The sequence below is a fragment of the Anolis sagrei genome, chromosome 2 (genome assembly GCF_037176765.1).
Source record: "Anolis sagrei isolate rAnoSag1 chromosome 2, rAnoSag1.mat, whole genome shotgun sequence".
Lineage (NCBI taxonomy): Eukaryota > Metazoa > Chordata > Lepidosauria > Squamata > Dactyloidae > Anolis > Anolis sagrei.
The window spans coordinates 34,180,176-34,206,683 of NC_090022.1; the positions used below are offsets into that span (position 1 = coordinate 34,180,176).

The 26,508-nt window shown below is 38.9% G+C and overlaps 1 protein-coding gene across 7 annotated transcripts in view; it reads right to left on the bottom strand.

Annotated features, from left to right (window-relative positions):
- The window catches only part of ADAMTS9 (ADAM metallopeptidase with thrombospondin type 1 motif 9), a 170,831-nt gene that overhangs the window by 99,230 nt on the left and 45,093 nt on the right, over window positions 1-26,508 (bottom strand). For 6 of the 7 annotated variants that reach the window (XR_010909137.1, XR_009630845.2, XM_067463450.1 and 3 more), the window contains 6 exons: window positions 26,051-26,158; window positions 22,166-22,311; window positions 8,477-8,658; window positions 6,630-6,766; window positions 4,141-4,258; window positions 3,528-3,623 (listed from right to left, as the gene is read on the bottom strand). Coding sequence is in view for 5 of the 7 variants with exons in the window: in XM_067463450.1 (XP_067319551.1) it covers window positions 3,528-3,623; window positions 4,141-4,258; window positions 6,630-6,766; window positions 8,477-8,658; window positions 22,166-22,311; window positions 26,051-26,158 (787 nt within the window). In the remaining 2 variants the exon portion in view is untranslated. The remainder of the gene's footprint in view (window positions 1-3,527; window positions 3,624-4,140; window positions 4,259-6,629; window positions 6,767-8,476; window positions 8,659-22,165; window positions 22,312-26,050; window positions 26,159-26,508) is intronic. The other variant, XM_067463451.1, reaches the window with a different exon arrangement.

Genomic DNA, 26,508 nt, shown 5'->3' on the forward strand with positions numbered 1-26,508 from the left:
TTGGGCTAGATTACCTATGGATCATTTTAATTAGACTAATTTTTAGAGAAATGTCATTCATTTGATTTTGTTTCCAAAACGGCTTAAACAAAATGCTATAATAGGCAAGTGTTGATCAGAATAGAGTGTTTATCTCCATTCAGTTGCTGATAAGAAGTAAAACCGAAATATAGTTCTTAATCCTCACTGTAATAAACTCAATACATCAATAGGAATCCTATCGGTTACTCTGAACTACAATAGAATGATTCATTTGTTAAATGGGAAGTCAACACATGGGAAAATCTAACTCATTCAATGCATCTGCTCTAATCAAGATAAACAAGATTTAAGGCAGAACATAATTCAAGAAATTTAATCTAGTTTTGGCTATCAATTAGAATTAAGCCAAGACCTTTTGCGTGGAAGAGATGGGCTTGTGGAAGAAACATGCAGATTATGAGGATGTAGAATCCCTGCAGATAACCTCTCATCTGTAAACCAGAGGTTCACCATACATACTACAAATAAAGGGCATGTGAAATATCAGATTCTTCATTTTCTGCTAGTGATGACTGGGGGTTTGTGCAACACTGAACCTAGTGTTCCTACATTACTCCTGGTTAAATTCCATTAGGTCTGGAATTCTGCATCAGTGCCATCTAATCATAGGCAACTTAGAATGGTTTAGCCATTCCTAGAAGTTTTACTATATTGTAAAGTTAGTCCACAAATGACAAGAAATAGCATCTGACAGGCAAGTGAGTAGAGACTGCCTCCTGCTATATAACTCTTATCTTTACATTGCAGTCAAGGTGGAGATGTGTGTACTACCTACTGGCATTTTTTGTCCAAGGTACATACTTGAATTATAACAAACTTCTGTATACAATTGCTGCAGAAGACAGCCTTTCATTTTAATACTGATTAAATACTGCCTCTGTCTCGGAAAAAAGAATACTGTAGCACTTCCTGAGTTCCAAACATCTGATTTACAAATGACTTTTAGTTACAAACGAGGGGTAAGATAACAGGAAGTGAGAGAAATCCACCTCTTGGAAGGGAAATTCACTTCTAAAAGAGTTATCAGAGGAAAAGGTATCCCCATTGAAGCTTTAGCACTAATCCTTGTTTCCATGAGCCAATTTTTTCAAAATCCAATTATCACAGGGATAGAAGGCGAGGTGAAATCTTCTGAGCAGGGGCACAGATAGCAAAACAAACACCACAGAGGTGTCAATTCTTCCCTATGCTACCCAAAGCTATCTATCTACATCTCTATATATCTTTGGCTAGAGTTACACTTTTAAAAGTACCTGTTCCAACTTACAAATAAATTCAACTTGAGAACAAACCTACAGAACCTATCTTGTTTGCAATTTGGGGACTGCCTGCAATGCCTTTTCTTTCTAAAATGATGGATCACTTCAAATAGTAGAAGTACAGCGGTATTTAAAAAGATTCTCACAGGGATATCAGATAACTATGAGGTTTGGAATTAATTCATTGCTTAAGTCATTAAATTAGCAATTGGATAGATTTTTCTAGTAACTTCACATAACTTTCTGGATTCCCCAATTGACACTGAGATGAAAAATAGTAGCTAGTAAATTAGGTCATTAGAATTCATTAGAATGGCTGCTTCGCCCTCTGACACATATAGCAAAAAAAAAAAAAAGGTGGGCATGGTACGAGAGGAAAATAAATATTAGAATTGGAGAAAAGGATCGCATGACTCTGTTGTTAGGCAGGCTAATCTGTGTTATTCCTTTGGGATCACCAAACCAAGAAGGGAAAGATTTTTTTTTTTACAGCTAAAGATCTTGCCTTGTGCTAAAGAAGAACTGTGCTTGGAAAGACTAAGAAAGAAGAATGGAAAACTGGAGTATAAGTAAGTCTTTGAATGGAATGGAACTATAGTAGGGCAGGGAGTAATCTGTTTATTAGGAAATAAAGGTCTTCAAGAATCCTGGGACCATCAAAGAATGTCAAGACATAATGATTTAAAACGTAGATGGACCAATATAAAAGGAAAGACCATTCTTTTAAAACACAGTATTAAAACTAAAAAAAAAATGTTCTTTAGCCATAAGTCTACCATTTTTATGTAAGGTTTTTTTTTCCCAGTACTGTATTTATTCTCTCAAAATATGGGAAAACTAGAAAGACACACATTCTGATATAATTCTTCATTCATTTTGTTCTCAAAGGAAGCAATGAACAATTTTGCCAATTTGAATATTATCTGAAGTTCAGGAAATATTCTGTGCAAAAGTTGCACATTTCTTATAGTAAAGGACATCATTTTGGTACAGGAAATATAACTTTCTTCAGAAAAAATAATAGCTTTGTGTAGAAAAATTATTTTCTGTACAGAAAATGGAATTTCCGCACAAAAATACCATATATGAATTTTGTGCAGTTTAAGGCCTACATTGCAAAGATTCTCATCTGTCCAGAATTCTCTTTGTCATAGCTTCTTGACACTCAGGAAACTAATTTTCCAATGTTAAGGATTTCAGCTATTATTTCCATCATTGTCTCTATCTCCCTCTCTCCATACATTAGTTCTTTCCCTTCTCCACCAATCCTCTCCACACTCACATTAAATAAATCTATTTCTTATTAGTATAGCTATGCTCCTTAAGCTAGCATTACAAATGGAGGTGTATAAGGTGCTTGGCTGGAATAGTATTTTGCAAAATTCAAACTATGCACAAAAATGCCAAAGGCTTAAACTGTAAAAGCTTTCTTAAAAGGGACGGTTTCCTGAAAACAGCAGTCTGCTGAACAACTTCACACTAATGCGATTATGTAGTTAATTTCCTAAGTTAGTTTCCCCACCATTTCACCCATCACAGCTACTATATTGCCTAAAGGAGTGCTCTGCATATAACTGAGGTATTCTTTGAACAGGACTGCAAAAGATAAAGATTTATTACACTGAAAGGTCACATATAAGAGGAAACTTTTCAGCACACAGAATCCCGTCACTGTAATTTGTCATGTACTGGTGGGTTTTTATGATATCGAATAACACAGAGCTATGTAGAAAATCTGAGTGTTTTCCAGAGGTGTATCTACAGAGTGCAGTGGTGGAGCAAAATGAGAACATTATTAAATTTGCTGTATTTAGCTTTCCCCTCCCCGCTTGCTGAGCGGGGAGGGTAATTTGCCCCCCTCTGGTGAAGAGACCATAGAAATAGTCCCAACTGGGAGTGTTCAGGGGTGGAGCTAATCTAACCAAGAAGCTCTGCCCCAGAGCTCATTCTTTGGCTTGGTGCTGACCCACCCTCCTGCCCACTGTCAGTGTATTTATTGGTTCACCATTGGGGCTGGATAGAAATTATTCTCCCCTACGTTCAAAGGTTTTTTAAGCATTCTGATTTGGTAAAGGACCACAAAGTATAGAGGGTAACCTCTAACTATATGATCTTCCGATCGTTTTATATCCAACAACTTTATGGAAGTACGTTAGGAATATCTGTACATCAGAATTTTTTTTTTCAAAAGAGTATAATATCTTTCAAAAGAGGGTAATATCTTACCAAGATAATTATCATCTTCTGGTTTCCCTGAGTAACTATGTTGCCGTACGTCAATATTTGTAGCACCAGCTGGTATGCGTATCACAGTGTTATAACCTGAAGAAATAAACCAGAAAGTTAAGCTTACCACGCCTTTGTATTCTCTAGCTTCAAAAAAAAAAAAAAAAATAACACAGTTACAATGACTACCACATCCAGTTAATACTATATTCTAGTGATTTTTTTTTGTATCAGGAGTGACTTGAGAAACTGCAAGTTGCTTCTGGTATGAGAGAATTGGCTGTCCGCAAGGACATTGCCCAAGGGACGCCCAGATGTTTTACCATCTTTCATCTCCCTGCATGGGAAACTGGAGCTGACAGACGGGAGCTCACCCCACTCCCCGGATTTGAACCGCCGATCTTTCAATCAGCAGTCCTGCTGGCACAAGAGTTTAATCCATTGCACCATCAGAGGTTCCTTCTACTGACATGGAAGTCAAATATTATGTTAATTCTTTTTTGTTATAGTGTTTTGTTATAGTGTTCACTTTAAAGTGTATTCTATGTGGTAAAGGTTTCTTTTATTCTCACGTCTTTTCTCTAGGAAAGAAAATTCTGCAGGAGATCCTTACCATAGTGCACTGTATTGAATGTCCCTGCAACAGTTTTGCATGAAGAATTGTCACCGCCACACACACCACATTTATCTCTTCTGGCTTTGGAACCGAGCACATGATCACATCCGGCTTGCTTTACAGAAAGAAAAATTCAGAACTAGATTGAACAAATACGAAAATAGGATAGAATTTACTGCACTCCAAATGAAAAACATACATCTGCCACTGAAGGCCTCTGACAGTCTCATTCATTCTTTTCTTTGCCAATATCCTCCCTCTCAAGCTATAATTATAGCAATTTCCCAATTAGAACATGAAAAATGAGTCTCTTCCAGCCCTACAATGGGAAATACAAACCCACTCAGCATTAAGGGCAGGAGTGACAGTAGGAATACAAATAATCCAGCATGAGCAGCAAACATGACTACATTATAGTTTTGCTGAGAAGTTAGAAAACCACAGCAGCAGGATTCTGGGGGCTGTTGTTCAAAATACATTTTCCCAAGCTTTGGTTACACCCTGTAGTCATATTCAGGAGCTGTATCAGAAATGAAGAGAACTATGTTGATACATTTGGTTTTACTAACATTTCACAAACTTATAATAAACCTGGACTACAGCTTCCACAACAAGATGTCCATAATGCAAGATGAAATATAGTCAATTTTACATGCACTTTCCCACACACCAGTAGCTCCCAGTAAAAAGGATTTTAAAGATTTCACATGCAGCAGAGAGATACAAATACGGAGCCTAAGATAAGAAACCCAGCTGCTCAATACCACAATCTCCCAGTGTCAATTTTTTTTTCTAAAATCTTGTGTTTTAAGAGTGGTTTCAGATGTTCAGGAACCTGTTTTTCATTTTCCTGTGTTTTTGAATACATCCCTCATGGAACATTTATGTCCCTCCTGCACTCCTTTTATTATTGTAAGCTGTCTTACACATCTCTTAGATAAATGAGTAGGATATAAATCAGGTGATATGTATGCACACACACTATGTCTATCTATCTTGCACACGTGTAGGTAATAAACACACACATATATACTGTATGCACAAATATATAAGCATATGCATTATTTGTGCTTTCTCTCTATATATACACATACATGCTATCTATATATGAAATAGCTATGACTATATAACAGTGTATATATAATAGTCTCTGAACAAGAAAAAGTGATGCAAAAGCTCCAGTTCAGAAACCAATAGATCAGGATGAAAAAAGCAAGGAACACAGAGTATATGCAATGTTTACTTCTGCTACTTCATTCAGTTTCACCTAATTTCCAAAAGAGGAAAATATTTCAGGGGGGAAAAAAAGGGTGGTTTATACTTCGCTAAATCATTCACCTAGCTCAGTATTTGGAAACTGATAGGCAATGACTCCCCAGATTTACAGATAAATATCTTTCCTAGTTCTACCTGGAAACACAGTGGACTGAACTTGAGATCTTTTGCATGCAAAGCATGTAATCTACCAGTATTTACTACTGAGTTTTCTTCTCCACATAAACAGAATAATAGAATCATAGATCTGGAAAAAACCCAAGGGCCATATAGTCTAACCACATGCTATGCAGGAATATATAATTAAAGCACAATATTTGAAAAATTCCAAAGAAGAAAATTCTACCATGCTTTGAGCCATTCTGGAACATCTCTTACCATCAGGTATGTTTTCCTGTAGTACAATTGGAAGCAAATTCTGGTAATGAAATGCTGGGTGCTATATATTCAAACCAAATTGCATTTAAATTAGGTTCTTCAGTGCCTCTCAGCTCTAGCAGATGGATACCAACGAACTATGCTCTAGCACAGAGTTTTCCAAACTGTGTGTCATGACAGGTCAATGTATTGCCTCAAATGTGTAGGTGTGTCACAGGAACCTAACAAGGAACTACGAGGTCTATGTGAAAAAAGCAATAAATTATATACTGGTATTTAAAATATTTATAAATGAAGGTTTTTAAGGAGATATGTTGTGTCTTCATACATTCTGTTATTACAATTTATATATGTGTCCATATCTCTTATTAGGGGCTGGTTTAACCTCTGGTTTGCTAATAAAACCGAATTACTGTGTCATGAAAATGATGAAGGACTAAAAACTATGTCACTAACATGAAAAGTTTCGAAAGCTCTGTTCTAAGGCCTAGTGCACATGGTGGGGAACCTGCAGTCCTCCTAGTTTTAATTGGACTCCATATCCCATCATCATTCACTACTGGCTAACCAAGCTAGAGTTGAAGAGATCTGGTGTCCAATATCATAGGATAGGGCCAGAAGTGGTAAAAGTGAGGATGATGCAAAATGTAAATGTAAAACAGAATGACTACAGTCTAAGATAGACAACAAGGCTCTAATTTAGTAATGAAGAGCAATTTAGTAATGAAGAGTAATTTAGTAATGTGATATCAGCTTACGTGAGAGGAAGATGGAGAAAGTGATCTTTCGTTGCATAAGGTTAAATGAATTAAACGGAAGAAAATTATATTTACCCGACAAAGTCCTTGTACACAGATGTCATTTGTGTCTGGGCCACAAGGGGTGCCATCAATAACCCTGTCCCTGAGCTGATAATAGGCTGTATTTCCTGCCACTCTGCAGAAGAGCTTGCACCTATCTTTCATTAAAACTGCCAAGGCAAAAGAATCACGTTATTTTATTGCTCCACTTTCATTGCATATGGTAAGTGAGAATTGTCTTACTAGTGTCCCCCAACTTTGAAATTGTTTCCCTTCCCTCTCAAGAGGCTACTCAAGGAACAGAAGGCTGGTACATCCTTCAGCAAGAGACAATATTTTGCTTGTTAGACTATTTCAAGATTAGCTGGCAAGATAAACATGAGTTGGGGGTCACAGGTTGAGGACTGCTTCAACCATACAGGGATGTGGCAGTAAACTGAACAAGAGAGGTGAGAATATAAAAGGGAAGGGCAGCCAGGACAAAAGGACAGATATAACCCGGAGCCCATCAAATATGGACATTTGCTGACCACATTATGTTCCAGACTGGCCCTGACTGTCTACACACTGAGCTGAATACTGTACAATGGAACTTTGTTATCTACACAGGTAAGATGGATTAGTACCGCGTCAATCGTGCTGACTCATCCCATGTTGTTGGTACTGCTGCCACTGCTTCCTTGCCAGCCTAGGACCTCCATTAAGGACCAGCCCAGGCATGTGAACGACAGAGTGTTTTCCTAGTGAAGACATGGCCCAAGTTCATTTCTGATAGACTCCAGGTTAAGCCTACCTTTTTATTCTGCCTGCCCTTTTCCACCCCATCTTATTTGACTCCCCACCTGTTCAATGGACTGCCATATCCCTGTGTAATTGAAGCAGTTTGCCCTCTATGCTGATCGCACAAGGAATGGGATGGTATGCTTTCTGACATATGGATGACTAATTAAACCAAATTGAATCTGATCCACCTGTCCACATGGCTAAAGAATATGAGATCTCTTCTGAGTTTCTGGAGGGAAAATTGACTTTTGCCCAACTTTGCACAGTTTAGAGCAAAGTTGGATTAAAGTCACACACACACACACACACACACACACACACAAAGGACAGTTCTTCCCTGGGGGTTGATATATGTTGTTTGGACTGCCAGGACTGTCTTTGAGTCTACTCACCAGTACAGACCTGGCCCTAGAAACCCTCCCTCTTCAAATGCTTAGTTAAATATGTGGAGGATTAAGTGGTGATAGGAATAGGCATACATGTAAACCCCTTATTAACAAGCTCTTGTGATCAGCACCCTGACGTTGTACAAGTGTTTAGAAAAACACTGTTACAAAAATTCTTTCCAATAAACAGGAACCTTTGTGATAAATGGTGAAGATCTGTGACACTTCCTAGTATGTCTGAAAGTGTGATACATATATAGGCACATCCATGTCCCATCACCCATTTGACCCATGGTACATTAAAGTGAATCCCTGAACAGGGCTTGATATCTAGAGCTTTGTTTCTGGAGAGGAAAAAATAAACATATCCCAATTTCTGATATTGAAAAGTCACCACAAGGTGACCTGTATCTTCAGGTTGTTTTCTGTTAGGATTGTATTTATCATGTTCTTTTCAACTCAAGCCATTTCTTCCAAGATATGTACCTTGCTCTTTAAATTGTGAAACTTTAAATTGTGTATGTTTGTCAGATTGCCATGAAATTTTGTCAGATTGCCATGTCAGATTGCCATGAAATTTTCCTCATGATAAGCCTTCCATCACAAAAATCAGCTCTAGGTCTACGGAAAGCAAAACATTAAACTCGTAGCTGGAAAGATGTGACTAGATATGTGAGACCTTGCATCTGGCCCATTCATTAATATACCTACTTCCACTATATTTAGGAACCCAGCGCACATTAGGAGGTAGACCGTTAATGTTGAAATGCTTCCCATCAAAGATTGCACACTGTTCATCGCGGAAATCTTTCTTTTGCTTAGAACATGGTTCTATGTTGCAGGATTTAAATTTCATTCTTCGTCCCACACAATATTTTCCACCATTTTTGGGTCTAAAAATGAAATGAGAAAATATATTATTATATTGCAACATTTAAAAAAAACAACAGTTTTTGCAGCTATGATCACTTCTCTCAGGTTCTCATTTCATTCTAGTATTCCAAGCCCAGAACAGTTTGAGTTAACTACTCTTTTCCAACTTAAACAATTCAGGGGCTTGTCAAACAACCATATTGTTACAGCTGAATAAGGACATTGTGGTTTAATTTATGTGTATAATCATGGTTTTGCAAGCCAGGATGCACCTCTGATTTGTGAGTGCAGCCTACATTACAGATGGAACAGGAAAACCCCAGACATGTTGATTAAAGGATTGGGAAAAAATGAGGAGGGAAAAGAAGACAGGAGTGTTCTGGTATGACTACACAAACATAAGAGTTTTTAAACACATAGTAGGCCACTCTATGCAGTTGTGGGTTCCATTTGGCAGAATGGGTCACAACTTGTATAGTAACTAAAGATAATTGCCTGAATCTAATTATGACCCACTTATGTGACCTTCCATACTGCTAAAGGGATGGAGAAGGAAGAACTTTCAGACATATACATCTGAACACTGAAGTTAATATGTTGGAAATATGTACATATACTCCCTTTTCATAGAGATCATTTACATAGAAGAAGATTTCATAATAAACAGCTTTGAGACTGAAAGGAATGGACTGGATCAGAGACCACAGGTAACATAATATCAAAGCCTTTGAATATTACTGAGTGGATATATCATTCATGTTCTGCTAGACCAATGGTTCTCAGCCTGTGGGTCCCCAGATGTTTTGGCCTTCAACTCCCAGAAATTTTAACAGCTTTAGAAATTAAAAACATGGAAGTGGGACCTGGGCTTTGGGTAATCTTGCCTACTTGATGATGACAATGATGACAATTGCTATGGAAATTGATTATGGACAAGATTAATGGAGTCTCCAACTACAGAACTCGGTGAGACAATGGCCACCAGATTGGCTCTCTCTATTTAGTAGATTTTATTGTATTAACTTAATGTTTTTAACTATTTATAATTATTTATTTTGATGTGTATTTTATTTTGTTTACTTGTAGGCATCGCATATGTTCTGGCTGGGAGCCACCCTGAGTCCCCCCCCCCCCCGGTTTGAGAAGGGTGGGATATAGATACTAGGCCTGTTTGATCAAGAAAAAATTTGTTTCTAAATTCGATTCTTAATTGGGGTGTTTTTTTGTTTCGATATTAAAAATATTTACAAAACTTTCCAAAAAAATGTTTTGTTATTTACGAATTTTCGTAAATATTTTACAAAACATTTTAGAAAAAAAAATTTTCTTGATCAAACAGGCTAAGTGTGAATGTTGCAGTAATGATTAGCATTGAATGGCTTTCTCCCACCCTGGACATTCCATAGTATTAGATGATATATAACTCACCATTTGCCTAGTTTCCAACAGACCTCTGAGGATGCCTGCCATAGATGTGGGCAAAATGTCAGGAGAGAATGCTTCTGGAACATGGTCATACAGCCCTGAAAAGTTACACAAGCCGGATGGCGCGCGGAGGCCGCTTGTGAGCGCGCCTGGAGGGCCCCAAGTATGCCATATGTGGTGTAGATGCACTCTGGGCGCCTTCACTCATGCTGCAAACGGGGACACCCATCCGCCCACGTGGCTGCAGCAAAGGCGCCCAAAGAACTACAAAACAGAGGACCCTGGGAAGCCCAGGCAGGAAGTGAGGTGTCCTTGCGGGGCACGCTGGTTTGCTAGTCGCGAGGCCAGTCAGGCGGAGAAAGGGACCGGGAAAAGGAAGAAGAGCAGTGGCAGCATGACAGCCGCGGCGCCGGAGTGAATGCAGCTGGCTGCTCCGGGGACGGGTGGGCTTGGCAGGTAAGCGCTTCCCACTTCCACCCGCGACCAACTCAGTGGGGTTGCCTGGGCAACACCCCCCCCCCCGTGCCACCCCGTGGGAATCTTAGGGGGAGATTTCTCAACCGTGAACTGCACTAAAGAGGAGGAGGAGGGGGGCGCAGGAGCCAGAGCTGGATGGCGCGCGGAGGCCGCTTGTGAGCGCGAGCGCGCCATCCAATGGGCTCCGGCTTCTGCGCCCCCCTCCTCCTCCTCCTCCTCCTCCCAGCTGGGAGGAGGAGGAGGAGGAGGGGGGCGCAGGAGCCGGAGCCCATTGGATGGCGCGCGCGCGCTCACAAGCGGCCTCCGCGCGCCATCCGGCTTCTGCCACGGTGCACTGCTGGGGTGCTTGGGAGCGCCGGATTGGCTCCCAGGCACCAGCACTGCAGCACCACTCAGCAGCAGCCTCCATGCCATTAACGAGCGGAGCTTCAGCTCGTAAAATACATGGGGCTGCTGCTTCGATATTTTTAAACCCTTCCGGGTTTAAAAATATGTTTTGATATCGCTTCGGATATGCAAAAAATAACGATTTTAATACGAAATAACGAATTAACGAAACGAAACCGACAGGCCTAATAGATACCCGAAATTAATAATAATAATAATAATAATAATAATAATAATAATAATAAACAACTGACTGGGATTTCTGGCCAGTTTACCAAAACACTGTTGAGAACCACTGTGCTAGACTATATATAAATAAATTTAAAACATATTCAAAATAATCATGTCAACACAATTAATATCAGTATTATATTATTATAATATTATTATCATGTTTTATTATGCACATTTGATATGTCTGTTTTTGTTTTAAAGACTTTCCGCTGGAAAAAAATTAGCTACTCACTCCTAATTGAATTCAAAGCTTATATCTGTGTAGACATGCATTTTATTATGTGGGGGAATGTGTGTCATATCTCAACTTTCTCCCAGGACAAGATTCAACATGACTTCTACAGAAATTTTCCAAAAAGATTTTCCCCCCAGGAATTTTAGTTCATTATTATCCCAAGAATAGTTCTTTTTTGTTCAAATTGTATTGAGTTTTATTTGTTTTGTATCTTTTTCAATTGAATGAAGTAATCAATGACACATGGGTCTTGAAGCCTCATTCAAAGCAAAGCCTGAAAAAATTACTGGTCTTATAATACAACTTCTACTTTCTCCTAGCCAGCCTGGTGAGTTCTCTAGGAGTTGCATAAGTCACCAAAAATCTAAGCTATATACTACATTTTGAGAGCAATGCTATTTATCCATGCATCGCAGGCAGTATATTGCATATAGGAAACTGTTACAAACAGCAGGATGCCGATTTATGCTGCCAAGCTATCATTCATCAGCTTCACAGTACCATAATGAAATTCCTTTCCATCAGGATGTGTGGGTTAAAACACAGCTCTCCACTGAATTTTCTTTTCCAAACAACCTTTCAACCACCCTAACACATTTTAAGAAACCATTAAAGACCTTTCAGGCTTAATAAAATCTTTTCAGAAGCAAGCAAAAACAGATATAAACTGGGCTCTGTTTCTGAAGTATAACAAACTCATTGTACAATAGGGATGTTCAACATTATATGCCTCATTAGTAATTAACACAAAATGAAGTTTTGCAATGTACTTAAATCATATTCAAGTATTCCCAATCAGCAGTTGAACATGTAGAATGAAATCATGTGGAGTCATTTGGAAAGACTCAACTTAGGTGTTTTGTTCTAGGGAAGGGAAGTATAAACATCTGGGTATAGCTGTTTTGCTTTTCGTTTTTAGGGGTGACCTTTAAAAAAACACATAAAACTAAGCTCTACACAAGAATTAGTTATGGCTAATGCTGCTATGCCAATCATCTTGCCTCCAATTACCACATGATGAATGCAGACATCTGCAAGAAATGTCTTTTGGATTCAGTAGAACAGATTTAGGCACCCACCTGTGTCAACAGCTCTGCATTATTATTATTATTATTATTATTATTATTATTATTATTATTATTATTATTTAGTACTACTATTACTACTGCTTGCCTCTTCCTATGAATCAGGTGGGGAACAACAACACATTAATACACAACACAAGCCAGAAGTTAAAAATACCTATCATTTAAAAGGGCATATAAAACCAAAACACATTAGAATCTTAGGAATACTTAGAAATTCATAATTTAAAATCAGTTCAATCCATCCACCAGAAGATACTGGTTTTTAATACTGGTTTAAATTTAGATAGCATATCCAGGTGTTGAAGCTTTTCCATTAGATAATTCCACAATCTGGAGCTGGCTGAAGAAAAACTCAAATGGGTGACAGTTGCCAACCTAGCCCTGGATGATTAAAATAAATATCCCCCTGAAGAACCTGAATTTATGGGATTGATGATATGCAATTAAGGTGATCACATAGGTCACCATGCAGGGTTTTAAAGGTACTCGACAACACTTACTACTTTACACAAAAACTAATTGATCACCAAGGGAGAGATTTTAATACTGGTGTAATATGAGCTCTAGATATATCAGTAAAATATGAACTAAATGAAGTTGCATTCCTTGTAGCCCAATGTACCATGCATTGCAGAAGTCCAGCCTGAACATTACCAGCACATGTACTAGCATATTTAGATCCAATGCTAATGTGAAGGACTCCTAGCTTTCACATTTATCTGTGTCGTGGACCTATGGGTCCAGAAACACCCCTAGGCTGCAAACAGTCTTATGAGGGAGTGTAACACCATCTATGATTAGTTGACAGCTCCAAATCTAGGTTATGACCCTTGACAGAAAGCACCTGTGTCTTGTTAGGATTGAGTTTCAGTTTGTTTTTCTTCACGCAACTCATTACCTCCTCTAGGCATTCATTCAGAGGAGACACAGTGTTCTTACCTAAGGCTGGAGAAATATCATAAAGATACTGATAGCACTGAGCCCCACTTGGCTCCCGTTCCAGCTCTTTTCCACTCTCAGAATCTTCCTCTCTTTTTACTATTATACTATTAACTCTTTAATATAACTATGATTACAAGAAAGGGCCTGTAACTTTAACTAAAGGGCAGAAGATGCATTAGGGTTGCCAGAGACCATCAGCTTGCTGCAATTTCCAAGGTTTAATTGATCAGTTGCTGAAATGTTTAAAGATGCTCAAAGGAATCTATGCATTTGGTTATCATCCTCCTTTGTTCCCACTCATTGTTGCACCACAGCTTAACCCCTACCTAGAGAAAGAATATCTGCATGTTTATTCTTCACCTTTAGCAAGTACTTCTCTCTTAGGGTCCTCTCAGACAGGCCCTATATCCCAGAATCTGATCTCAGGGTTTCTGTTTATCCCAGATTATCGGGCAGTGTGGACTCATGTAATCCAGTTTAAAGAAGAAAACCTGCGATCAGATCCTGAGATATAGGGCCTGTCTGGAAGGGTCCTTAATTTCCAAATAGAAGAATAATCCCTCCCTCCCTGTCTTAACCTGTTTAAATGGCAAACTGTGAGCAACTATGTTTGATAGGATGCATAATACTTCATCACTGTGGGATTATTCTAAATGGTGACTCCTAAAGTGTACTGAGGAGCTAAGAAGTGTCTCTCTCAATTTTCCACTCCACACCCTTCAGTAAGTCTACAATGCAGTCATGTGAGTGGCTGAGGTGTTATTGTTTATATGTGAGTTATATTAATTGTACTGTTTTATTTGCTTGCTGTTTTGTTTTTACTGATGTGTTGTTGGGCTTGGCCTCATGTAAGCCACCCCGAGTCCCCTTGGGGAGATGGTGGCGGGGTATAAATAAATTATTATTATTATTATTATTATTATTATTATTATTATTATTTGCCCAAGATCACTCAGCAAATTTCTGTGGTTGAGCAAGAATTCAAATGCTGCCTCACAAAGGTCTAGTCCAATACCCAAACCACTGCATGACAATGCTTCTTCTTTGCATGTTGCATTTGTCTGTCTGCCTTCAAGACCCCATTGACTTATGGTGACCCCATGAATTTCACATGGTTTTCTTAGGCAAGGAATACTCAAGGGTGGTTTTGCTAGTTTCTTTCCTAAAAATGTTGCCTACAGCATCTGTTGGCCATCTCCTGTCTAACCAGGACAGACCATGCTTTGCTTCTATGATCAAACATGATCTGATGCCTTTAGGGTATTTAGGTCATGCCCCACCCATCTGAAGATAATTTACCCTGAATTCAGTAGTGCATACTCAGATATATATCAGATTACATACTTAGGAAAACTGAACTTAGGGCCCTTCAGCACAGCCATATAACCCAGAATATCAAGGCAGAAAAATCCCACAGTATCTGCTTTGAACTGGGTTATCTGAATCCACACTGCCATATATTCCAGTTCAAAGAAGATAATGTGGGATTTTAGTCAGCTGTGTGGAAGGAGCTTCAGTTGCAAACACTGGAAGGAATAAATGTGCCTTCAATATTGCCCATCTCTATTAGATCTTTTCAGACCTGGCCACAGTAGTCCATGCTCTGGTTACATCCTGTATAGACTACCGCAATGTGCGCTACATGGGGTTGCCTTTGAAGTTTCAAATGGCCCAATGGGCGGCAACCAGACTGCTCACCAGAGTGGTGTACAGGAAGTATACAACCCTGTTACATCAGCTCCTCTGGCTGCCAGTCTGCTACCAAGCACAATTCAAAGCACTTGTTTTAGCCTATAAAGCCCTAAATGGTTCTGGCCCAACTTACCTGTCCAAATGGATCTTCCTCTATGAACCATCTCAAGTTTAAGATCATCTGGGGAGACCCTGCTCTCGGTCTCACCTCCTTTGCAGGCGCAATTGGTGGGGACGAGAGACAGGACCTTTTCTGCAGTGACCCCTCAGCTGTGGGATTCCTTCCCCAGAGATATTAGATCAGCCCTCTCCTTCCTGATCTTCCATAAGAGAGTAAAAATGTGATTCTGTGACCAAGCCTTTGGAGAACTTGTACAATAGATAGATGTGGAATGATGTGCAATGACTATTGGAACAGTCCGGACTATGTTTGAGGAGTATGTGATTAATTGTAAGATATTGTCTTAAATGTTTTTAATTGTTTTAATGTTTTTTATAATTCTATTTAAATGTTTATTTTAATTGTACATTGTTTTATCACATCGAATAGTTAGCTATGTGTAAGCCACATTGAGTCCCCTCTGGGGTGGAGAAAAGCGGGGTAGAAATGTCGCAAATAAATAAATAAATAAAATCCTTGCCATTCACTCATTTAACAACTCTAGCATTCCAGACTAATATTCCAGTTTAAGACCTCTGCAAACCAGATTACTAATATCTGTTCCAAGATTCTGTAATAAATAAAACAAATATTTAATATATAAACGTTGTTTAAAACATTTTGATTACTCACGCCAACCCAAAAAATGTTACAGGCCTCTAAGAAACTAGTTTTAACATTATCTGGCCTTACTGAGATGGCCTGAAGTTGTTTGGTATTTGAAACATTAAACTGGATTACAAAGAAAGTAACAAATTGGCATTTGCTTCCTTTTGTCAAACAGATGGTTTTTTTTAAAAAAAATGTATGAATCCACTCTTTCCTGTATAATTTTGTATATTTGATAACTTATGGAATAAATTTCCCAAACACTCATTGCCTTCACAGACAATGTGCTTCATTTAGGTATTTGCCTTAGGCAGCACAGGACAGCTGGTGGAACAAAACTGCAGATATGTCACTAATGGTTTTGAAATCTTTTCAACTTATCAAAACAACCACAGACCTTTTGCCTGAGCAAGATTCCTGATTATCCTCAAACTCCACTTACAGCAAAATGCAGTGTCAACTGAGAGAAATGAAACCTGTCCTCACCCTCTCCAAGCAATTTAACATGCCTAAGTCAATAAAAGGGTGCTGAAAAGACCATAAAAATGGTGTCACTGAAATCTCCCTGAAAAACTGTTTTGTGCTTGGGGTACAACTGTCAGAAAAGCCTTCTCTATGTAGTTAACTAACTTGCAGGGGTCTCTGAAGAGGAAGTGAGGGCTTCGAAGGCAGGCCACACATAGAAGAAGTCAATCCTTCAGCTAAACAAAAAAAAAAAACATGCAAGTAAACCCCTGTTGCAATAGTTCCACTGGGCGCCAGTTTGTTTCCAGGTCCAATTCAAAGTGCTGATTATTACCTATAAAGCCCTAGGTGGTTTAGGTCCAAGCTATTGGACAGATCACATCTCCTTGTATGATCCTAACTGCCTGCCTAGGCCCTGAGTAGTACTATTACTTCCCTCAATCTAGACCAGAGCTTTCTAAACATTTCATGTTTCACAACATACATTTTGGAAACCTGTCATATAGACACTATAGTCTAATTGATGTAGTTTTTTAGTTGCTGCATCAGACTGTTGACTCATGTTCAGCTTGTGGTCTACTAAGACTCCTAAACCCTTTTTACATGTACTGTTTGTATAGATTAAAACTATACAAAAGCTTGGATGAAAGTACAGTTATTTTACAAAGCAATTTAACTGCTATGGTGCTAAAACATTACATTGCCTTGGGTGTATCTCTGGGAGAAAGGCACAATACACATGAATCAATAAAACAAAATATAAATAAATAAATGCATGCCATAACACAACACAATACATTATTGTGGTACAATAACGCCTTCAATGGAGATCAAGGAGAGATACTTCTGGTCTGGCCCTCATTACATTTGTGTAGCTTTTTCTATGTGATTACCGCTCCCTTAGTCCCCAATGTTTCTTTCAACAGGAGGATATCCTCTAGCAAGTGTCTCTAGCTGTCAGCATCCTTAGCCTCAATTAACACCCAAGTATCACTAACTTCAAAGGGTTTGCAAGAAATTTGGCAAAGACATGCAAAACCAGAGATAGCTATAAGCAATCTATTTCCTGGGCAAACATTTTTCTGACACAAGCAGCAAGGAGGTGGGAACCCATTCATCACACTATGTACTTGTATTATTGCTTAAACCATTCTTACAATGTAAACAGCAGAGCTCTGTGTCTGGTCTCCTCCACCCACTGTAAAATGAGTTCTTTCAACAATACAAAGTATTAAGTTCTTGTGGGTTTTTTTGGGCTATATGGCCATGTTCTAGAGGCATTTCTCCTGATGTTTCGCCTGCATCTATGGCAAGCATCCTCAGAGGTGAGGTCTGTCGGAACTGGGAAAAAGGGTTTATATATCTGTGGAATGACCAGGGTGAGACAAAGGACTTTTGTCAGTTGGGCTAGGTGTGAATATTTCAACTGAACACCTTGATTAGCATACAATGGGCTGACTGTGCCTGGAGCAAACTCTTCTTGAAAGGTAATTAGATGTCCCTGCCTGTTTCCTCTCTGCTGTTTTTGCTGTTGCAATTTTAGATTTTTTTAAATACTGGTAGCCAGATCTTGTTCACTTTCATGGTTTCCTCCTTTCTGTTGAAATTGTCCACATGTTTGTGTATTTCAATGGCTTCTCTGTGTAGTCTGACATGGTGGTTGTGAGAGTGGTCCAGCATTTTTGTGTTCTCAAATAAAATGCTGTGTCAAACAATTCATTTGGTAACAAAGTATTACCAAATGAATTTATTTTGCTCAGAAGCAGATAACTCTGATAGACATCCATGGATCCAGCCACAAAAGTACCCATGGCTTCCTAGACATGCTGCAGAATTATATGGAATCCTGGGATTTCTAGTTCATTGTGACACCAGAGCTCTTTGACAGAGAAGGGTAAATATTTCAAAAACACACATCCCAGAATCCCCTGGATTCTGCAATATGGATGAAACATTCCTTGGAGAGCCAGTGTGGTAGAGTGATCTGAGCATTTGACAACTATTCTGTAGAACAGGGTTCATCTCCCCAGACTTTGTTAATCCTAAACTTGGTTTTGGTTTTAACTAGCATGACTAATCTATTGTTTTAATGAATTGTTTTAATGTATTTGTTGACTATTTGTATGATGATAGCATTGTACACATTACTAATCTATTGTTTTAATGAATTGTTTTAACGTTTTAATGTATTTGTTGACTATTTGTATGATGATAGTATCATACGGTGCTTATGTGAGACTGCCCTGAGTCCCCCCTTGGAGGGAGAAGAGTGGGGTAAAAGTCTATGAAATAAATAAATAAATCTCATTCATCCATGGGAGACTGTGGGCAAGTCACACCTTCTCAGTCTCAGAAGAAGGCAAAAATACCCCCCCCCCCAACACACACACACAAATAAGAAACAATTCTGCAGCAACAACAAAAACAACATAAATAACAAAAAACAACCTTAGGGTCTCCATAAGCCAGAAACACTTTGGATTTCTATAAATAAAAATACAAGGAGACTTCACTGAAACAGGATTTGGAGGAATGGCTTTTAAAGGCCTTTAAAAGTAAGACCTGGATTTTCTTTCTTGTAACAACATATACATAGCATTTATAACATCTTAGAAGTAGGATTACCAGGATTTTCAGTCCCAGTTCTTGTAGTGGGTTTTATCACGCAACAGAGACATGCTGTTTTCCTTCATCACGTGAAGAAAAAGCTCACTAAAAACAAGAGTTTGTAAAATCTCTCTAGTTCTTTTGTCTCGAGTGAAGGGAACTTTGACCAATAAATTCACTCCACTAAACAGAAATTGTAAAATCTCTGTGATGTTTCAGCCAGCAAAGAGTAATGTGGCACTGAGGTGAGAAATGCCATCAAAAGCTTATTGTGCTTGCGTGGTTCAATGGGCCATGCAGACATATAAATGTGCTAATACGAGCTTGCACATCTTGTGTATATATGTGTGTGTGTACACATATGTACTTTCAAGTTACCTGCCAACTTATGGCAAAACCGTGAATTTCATGGGGTTTTCTTTGGCAAGGTATAGTCAGAAGTGGTTTTGCAGTTCCTTCCTCTGAAATATTGCTTATAGCGCCTGGAATTCATTTGCAGTCTCACATTCAAGTACTAAACTGGAGTGATCTTGCTTCACTTCCAAGAGCCCCTGGTGGCACAATGGTTTAAACCCTTGTTCTGGCAGGACTGAAGACCGACAGGTTGCAGGTTCGAATCTGGGGAGAGCGTGGATGAGCTCCCTCCATCAGCTCCAGCTCCCCATGTGGGGACATGAGAGAAGCCTACCACAAGGATGATAAAACATCAAAAACATACAGCTGTCCCCTGGGCAACATCCTTACAGACGGCCAATTCTCTCACACCAGAAGTGACTTGCAGTTTCTCAAATCACTCCTGACATGAAAAAAAAAACTATTCCAAGATCAAGATGGATCTGTCATTTTTATGGTAGTTAGACCTACATTTTATAGGTCAATGTAAATTGAGGTTGGAACTATATCACACTCCAGATGTTGTTAGGCTAAAATCCCCAGGGTTCTTCATCACTAACCATACTAATTTGGGCTGCCATTACTTTAAGTGCTACAACATTTTTATGGCCACACAATCCTCACACACCTTTAAACCAACGGATAAAGTAACAACACAGGGGACTCTTTGTTTATCATAAACACACAATTTCTGTTTATCCCAGGGCAAGCCATATTCACTGCAGTCTTCAAACTATGACATCAGCCGGATAGTTCTCTTGGAATCAGTCACTGGAGCTTTACTTCCTTGCTGAACATGTCTGGAAAAGAGCTTCCCCTGTTGTTGCAGAAACTGCAATTGTTACTGACCTCATCATCCCTAGAGCTTTACTGGGTCAATGTCAACGTCTACACTCCTGACAACTTGGCAAAGAAGTGAGTCGCTGACAGATGCCCTTGTTTAGCAAAAAAGCAAGGAATGAATGTAAGGCGTCTACATTATTTTTTGAAAGTTCTGTCTTTTTGAAGGGTATTTTTGTGCAGACTATGGCAATGATCCAAACAACTGGACACATTGTTATGTGTGCCCAAGAGATTCTCTTTCAATGAGAAGCTTCCTCCTCCTCCCACACCTGGAAATCCTCTTTTCAGGGTCAGGGTGTGATGTGAACGAGGAGCTTAGTGGCTCCAAATGACTCAAGAAAACATCTCACTACTGCAAACATCAGAGGGCATATGTATGGGAATTACTTGTTTAAGGAGTGCACCAGGCAAGGAGAAGTAGAGTGACACCATTCTTTCTTTTCTTTTTTTAACTGTAATGCTGAGGAGGATCTGAAGTTAGAACTGACATTGGGAGGGACTCTTCAATTGGTGCCAATGGCACGATTTCCTTACAAAATCTGTGTAATAGTTTGGGAGGAATACTTCTCAAAAGATCCATAGCCTCAACAGGTTTGGGGTTCAACTTTTTAGCAATCATATATTTCTTTGAGACTCAGTAAACACAGTGATGGGTTACGTATAGTTTAGGCTTATTTTTGATACAAGAATATCTTTACATTCAGGCAGAGCTTGGAATATCACTTTGAAAAAGCAATTTGTTGCTGCTATATTTCTAAGAGAGAGCCCATGTTGTGTAGTGGTTTTAGAGTTGGACTAAAACTCTGGATCCCAGGGTTCAAATTCCTGCTTGATCACAGAAACCCATAAAATTGCCTTGAGCAAGTTACCATTTTCAGCAGCAGAGGAAGAAAACTGCAAACCCCTTCTGAACTAATCTTGCCAAGAAAACCCTGTGATAGGTTTGCCTTAGGGCTACCATATGTCAAAAACAACTTGTAGGCACACAAGGACACAATGCTTTCAAGGTCTCCAAAAAGTTATTGATATTTTAAAATAAATCTTTAAAATAGTTATAGCCAGATTACAATGGTTTTGGTCTCACTGCAATTGTTTTAGTCCTTTGGACAAGCAGCTACAGCTGTTTTGCTGTCTCCGAGAAATGCATAGAGGTTGGATTCTTTAGAAGTGCAACATGTAAATAAATTATGGAATTTGCTGCCATAAAGCACAGTTCTAAAAGAGGAGGAAATGCTTTCATGGAGGATAAGGCAATGGGTGGTCGCAAGTCAGTACTGGACCTTCATAGATCTGGCACCCCAATTGTGAAATGCCCTCCTTTTGAAGGATCAACTAGTAACAATGATGGCTTTATTTAGGTGCCAAGTAAGATCAAATGTATTCCACAAAGCTTTTGGAGTCCAACTGATTAATTCCAGTATATTTATACATATGGTTTTAAATTGTTTTAATCTTAACCTGTTTTTGATCGGACCACTTGTTTAACATTAATGTAATATTTGATTTTTTTTAAGGTTTCATATTATTTTAATTCCTTAACATGGATTTTCCTTGTATATCATCCTAAGAGTTTGTGATATGGGATGGGTTGAAAAGATTTAAATCAAGCAACCTATTCTGAATACTACAATTTGCTGGACTGTGGGATGACATACACATTTCTCCTTGTTCACAGCACAGCACACAGCACAGCATAAGCAACAAATTTAACAAAGGGACATTTCCCTTCACCATGTAATGGGGTTACACTCCATGCAATTCTAAAAGTAAGCAAAAATTACAGTTCTATGGCAAGATGTGATATTATCCCCTATTAGTAAAGGTTTTCCCCTGGCATTAAGTCTAGAATATATGCTGTATATTCACTAGCACATCATTTGTTCATATCATGATTTATTAGGCCAGGACAACCAGCTTAAAGAGAAAGATAGACACAGTTAATGTATTTCCTTCAGCAGTTCTGTACTTACTCTGGTCTGTTGCATTCTCGGACAGCATTTTTAATGCCCCCACCACACGTTCGTGAGCAAGCTCCAAAGGGACTCCATGCACCCCATGTTCCATCTATCACAGGTACTTCCCGCTCTCTGGGAACACAGTGGCCAAACTTGCAGTGCTAAACTCCAAAAGGAAGAACAACAGAAAGACTTTTACAACACCAGTTCATTGCTTTGATCTGGATTCTAGAATTCTAAATTTAATTTGAGATAGACATTATTATCAGTTTTAAAAACCTGTTTTTAAAATTCCTTCCTATAAAATACTCTTTCAGAATCAGGAGGAGGGTGCGGTCTTAACTGAGGGACATATGTATGCATTCTAATTAATGTCCTCAGTGCTTTGCAATGTTGTGATGATAGATTTTGAATTGGTTAAAATACAATTTTTATTCTTATAATGAGTTTATAATAGAAAAAGGAGAAAAATAGAAATACATAATAGTATAAAATCTAGACAGCACTCTTCACCTTCTATTCTCTGAGAACATAGATGAAGCAAGGAAACAGTATAAGAAGAATACAAAAAAGTTAAGATTACCACAGTGGTTTAAATAGGAAGAATCTTGTACCATTCTCTAGAGTTAGTTTAAGTCCTATGATTTGTTCACAAGGAGAGTTAAATAACCAAAGGTAAGCAGAATTATATTCTCATTTTAGAACACTGGTCATATCCAGTGTTTTCAGTATCAGAGTTAGTTAGATTATAGGTAAAGGTAAGGGTGCTCCCCTGACATTTATGTCTAGTCATGTCCAACTCTGGGAGTTGGTGCTCATCTCCATTTCTAAGATGAAGCGCTGGCGTTGTCTATAGATACCTCCAAGGTCATGTGGCTGGCGTGACTGCAAGGAGCGCTGTTACCTTCTAGCCGGAGTAGTACCTATTGATCTACTCACATTTGTATGTTTTCGAACTGGTAGGTTGGCAGAAGCTGTGACTAACAGTAGGAGCTCACTCTGCTCCCCAGATTTGAACCGCCGACCTTTCGGTTAGCAAGTTCAGCAGCTCAGTGGTTTAACCTACTGTGCCACCAGGGGCTCCTAGATGTTAGATGATACAACAGTATATAAATATGTTGGATGTCAAAGAATATACTTTTTAAAAAATATATAAAGCATGAATTGGATTTTGTAACCAGCTGCAAAATTGTTTGGCGTATTTATGCTATGCAGTTTCCCTTTCAGCTTTTTCAAATAAGGTTTACCTGAAAAGAAGATATGAAAGGGAAGTAGCTGCAAAGTACCTATGGGCAGCAAAAACTCAACTTTCAGATTTTGGTTTGTTTTGACACTATGGTCCCATCTACATTGCCATATAATGCAAGTCGAAACTGCTTTATATGACAATGTATACAGAGGCCTAGGGTTTCCACAAGTCACAGCTTGCTGAGTTAAGACATCACAGACAACTACAGTTTGTTTAAATGGGGCATCAGATATTTCCACTGTCCTTGTCTGGGACAAGCTCCTTCACCTGGTATGAAGTGGAGAAAATGCAGCCTGTATTACACAGGGCTGTTTTTGTTATTTCCAGAGGATATTTTATTTTTCCAGAATATACAGTGGGTGATAAATATTCTGTGGTCTCTAGTGAATCTGATTCTAACCTCCCAACATCCCATAATTGCCTACCAAACCCACGGCAAGGGCAGCCAGCTGTTACCCTCAAGATGTTGTTGGACTGCAGCTGTGATCAGTCCTCGTCAGTATAGACAATAGTGAGAGGCCATAGATGTTGATGATTTATATCCCCCTTTTATCTCTTCAACTGAGATGCAGTGCAACAATATCTGGGAAGTCAATTGCCCATTGTTAACTTAAACCATTGCTTGTATCTGAAATGGACCAGTGACTATAAATTATATACCTGAAATGCACTAGTGGATATAAATTACATGTTAATACATTTCTGCCAATTCCATGACTACAGAAGGCACAAATGGCTCTGATTTCCCAGATGATGAAGAGCAGACAAACTCCTGAGGCCCTCAGAGTGACAGACAGCTCCCCAAGCCATTGAGTTGTATCCCTTCACTGATCCAAAACAGGAAGCCTAAGTTGTGACAGCTTCTGGGGAAAGCAGCCTGCCTGAATTTTTTATTACAGGTTCGATGTCACAATGTGTCAGTAGGAGAGACACATTTCCAGATCAGACATGTTGGAAGAACCTCTCAAAACATGTGGAAAGTGGAAATAGGATGTAAATATGTAGAGAGATGTAAAAACATCTGGTTGGATTCATATATCTCTGAGTGAAAAATGCAAGTGCACTAGGTATAATCTATTCTGGGGGGTGGGGGAATAACATGGCTTAAATGTAACCATATCACTCCCCACCAAGGAAAAATTCTCAGATTTTTAAGAATGTTGAGCTCAGTCGCTATACTAACCTTCCATATTGGCATATAATTTCGACATCTGTCATAAATAAGGATACACATGGGATCAATAAGACAGTGCTATCCCAAAGGAGGAACATCTTGTGGAACAGCTGCCATGTGCAGGGAAAAATGTGAATAGCAATCATGCTTGCCATAGAACAGACGACTTGGCTTTTGAGCACGCAAAACTCATTCAACACATGTTTTATACAGATTAGGGTTGACAATCGAAGGCAGAAGGCTCAACTAGAAGACTGAGTACTTAAATGAAATCCTCAGCGTCAATCATGAGTGTAATAAAACTGAACACTCCATCATGGTTGGCATTTGAAGTTATGAGTGTGTCAAATTGGCAACAGGTTGACCCACAATGAAAAGAAGTAGAAATAGCAAGCATTTGCCCCCAAATGTCCAAAATTTTAGTCTGGATTACTATGAGATTTAATATTTCCTAGCTCAATGCTATCATATTTGAAATATGTCTAACCCAATACACATGTCTAATGCAACAAGGAGTCTTAAATTAAGAATGCCTATAAGGCTTTTACTGTCAAATGTCTTGGCCATAAAAAGCTTTCAAGTCTCCAAAGATATTACCTTCACAAAACAACAACAACGGCATTGTATTTTGTTGACTAGTCTATATGTCATACCAGAAGAATTGAGGCAAAACACTAGTCTCAGTACACTGGTTGTACAGGACTACAAGCTGTAGAAAATGTTTTAAAAGATAGCTTCTCTGAGTGGGGAAATTCAGCTCAAGATTTAATGTCAGTAGTTTGTAGTACAGATGCTTAATCCCAATTAATTGCAAATCACCTTGAGAATGGGCCTTTGGCACATGACGGTCTTTGCTTCTGAATAATAATAAAACCTGTTTATAATATAAATTGTGCACTTTGAAGTTTTGAGCACTTGTGTCCTGAAATTTCAGCCTCTCCAGTGTGTATAAGCAAAGCACAGCTCAGGCCCTGACCAGGTTCCAGGACTTGAAATGTGATCAGCTCTATGTCCGAATTGCTTCCTCCTCTGACCGTTTTGTCCCACCTTAAGTGATCATTGTAGATGTGCCCTTATACACAAGTGCACACAGTAAGCCGTCCAGGAATACAGTACAAAACTATTCTTGGAGCCTTCAAATCCACATCTGTGATACTAGAATTAAGATTTTAATGGTGTTTGGCTGTTGTATTGTGTTTCATGTTGGATATTAGCCACCCTTGGCCTTTTATGAGAAAGAGCAGGAAATATCAAAAGAACAACTAACAGAAGAAAACAGAAAATTGGCTCTCCTCAGCAGTCAGATGGTTTGTGAACAAGCACTGAACTGTGATGTAGCAGTTTTAAAACCCTGTTGCTATAATAATATATCAAGTGATCAAAAGTTTTCTCCTTGCACTAAGATAATAATGGCACCAGCACTTCTGTCTACACAGTGTTGAAGAACCAAAAGATAGTAACAGTGGCAATAACAGACCTTCCCTTGGCCACATTCGGTTCCATCAGCCCATGGCGTGTGTTGAGTGCGACATCCTTTATGAGCTCCATCTGCATTGATGCACCAAAGTCTTCTGCACTGCTTCTGCTTAAGTGATTTCAAATGGTCTCAGCATTACTGAACAGCCAGTCTAACATATGCTACAGGCCACATATACATTTTAGATTATCTCCCTGGTGTTATTATCATCACTGAGAAAGGAAGTATAAACAATGAACACAATAAAATAGAGGAAGGAATTTTGTCTAAGGCTGCAGACAGATAACGTTTTTGCTTAAACGCCTGGATTTGCAGATGGCCTTGCAGCTGAGTCTGTACCCACACAGAAATAGCTGGAAGTCGTATTATGGGAAAGTGGTTAAATATTTCCTATTAAAATTCAGTTGAAAACCACCAAATCTGGACAATTAGGAACTTTTGATTACTTAGAAATAAGA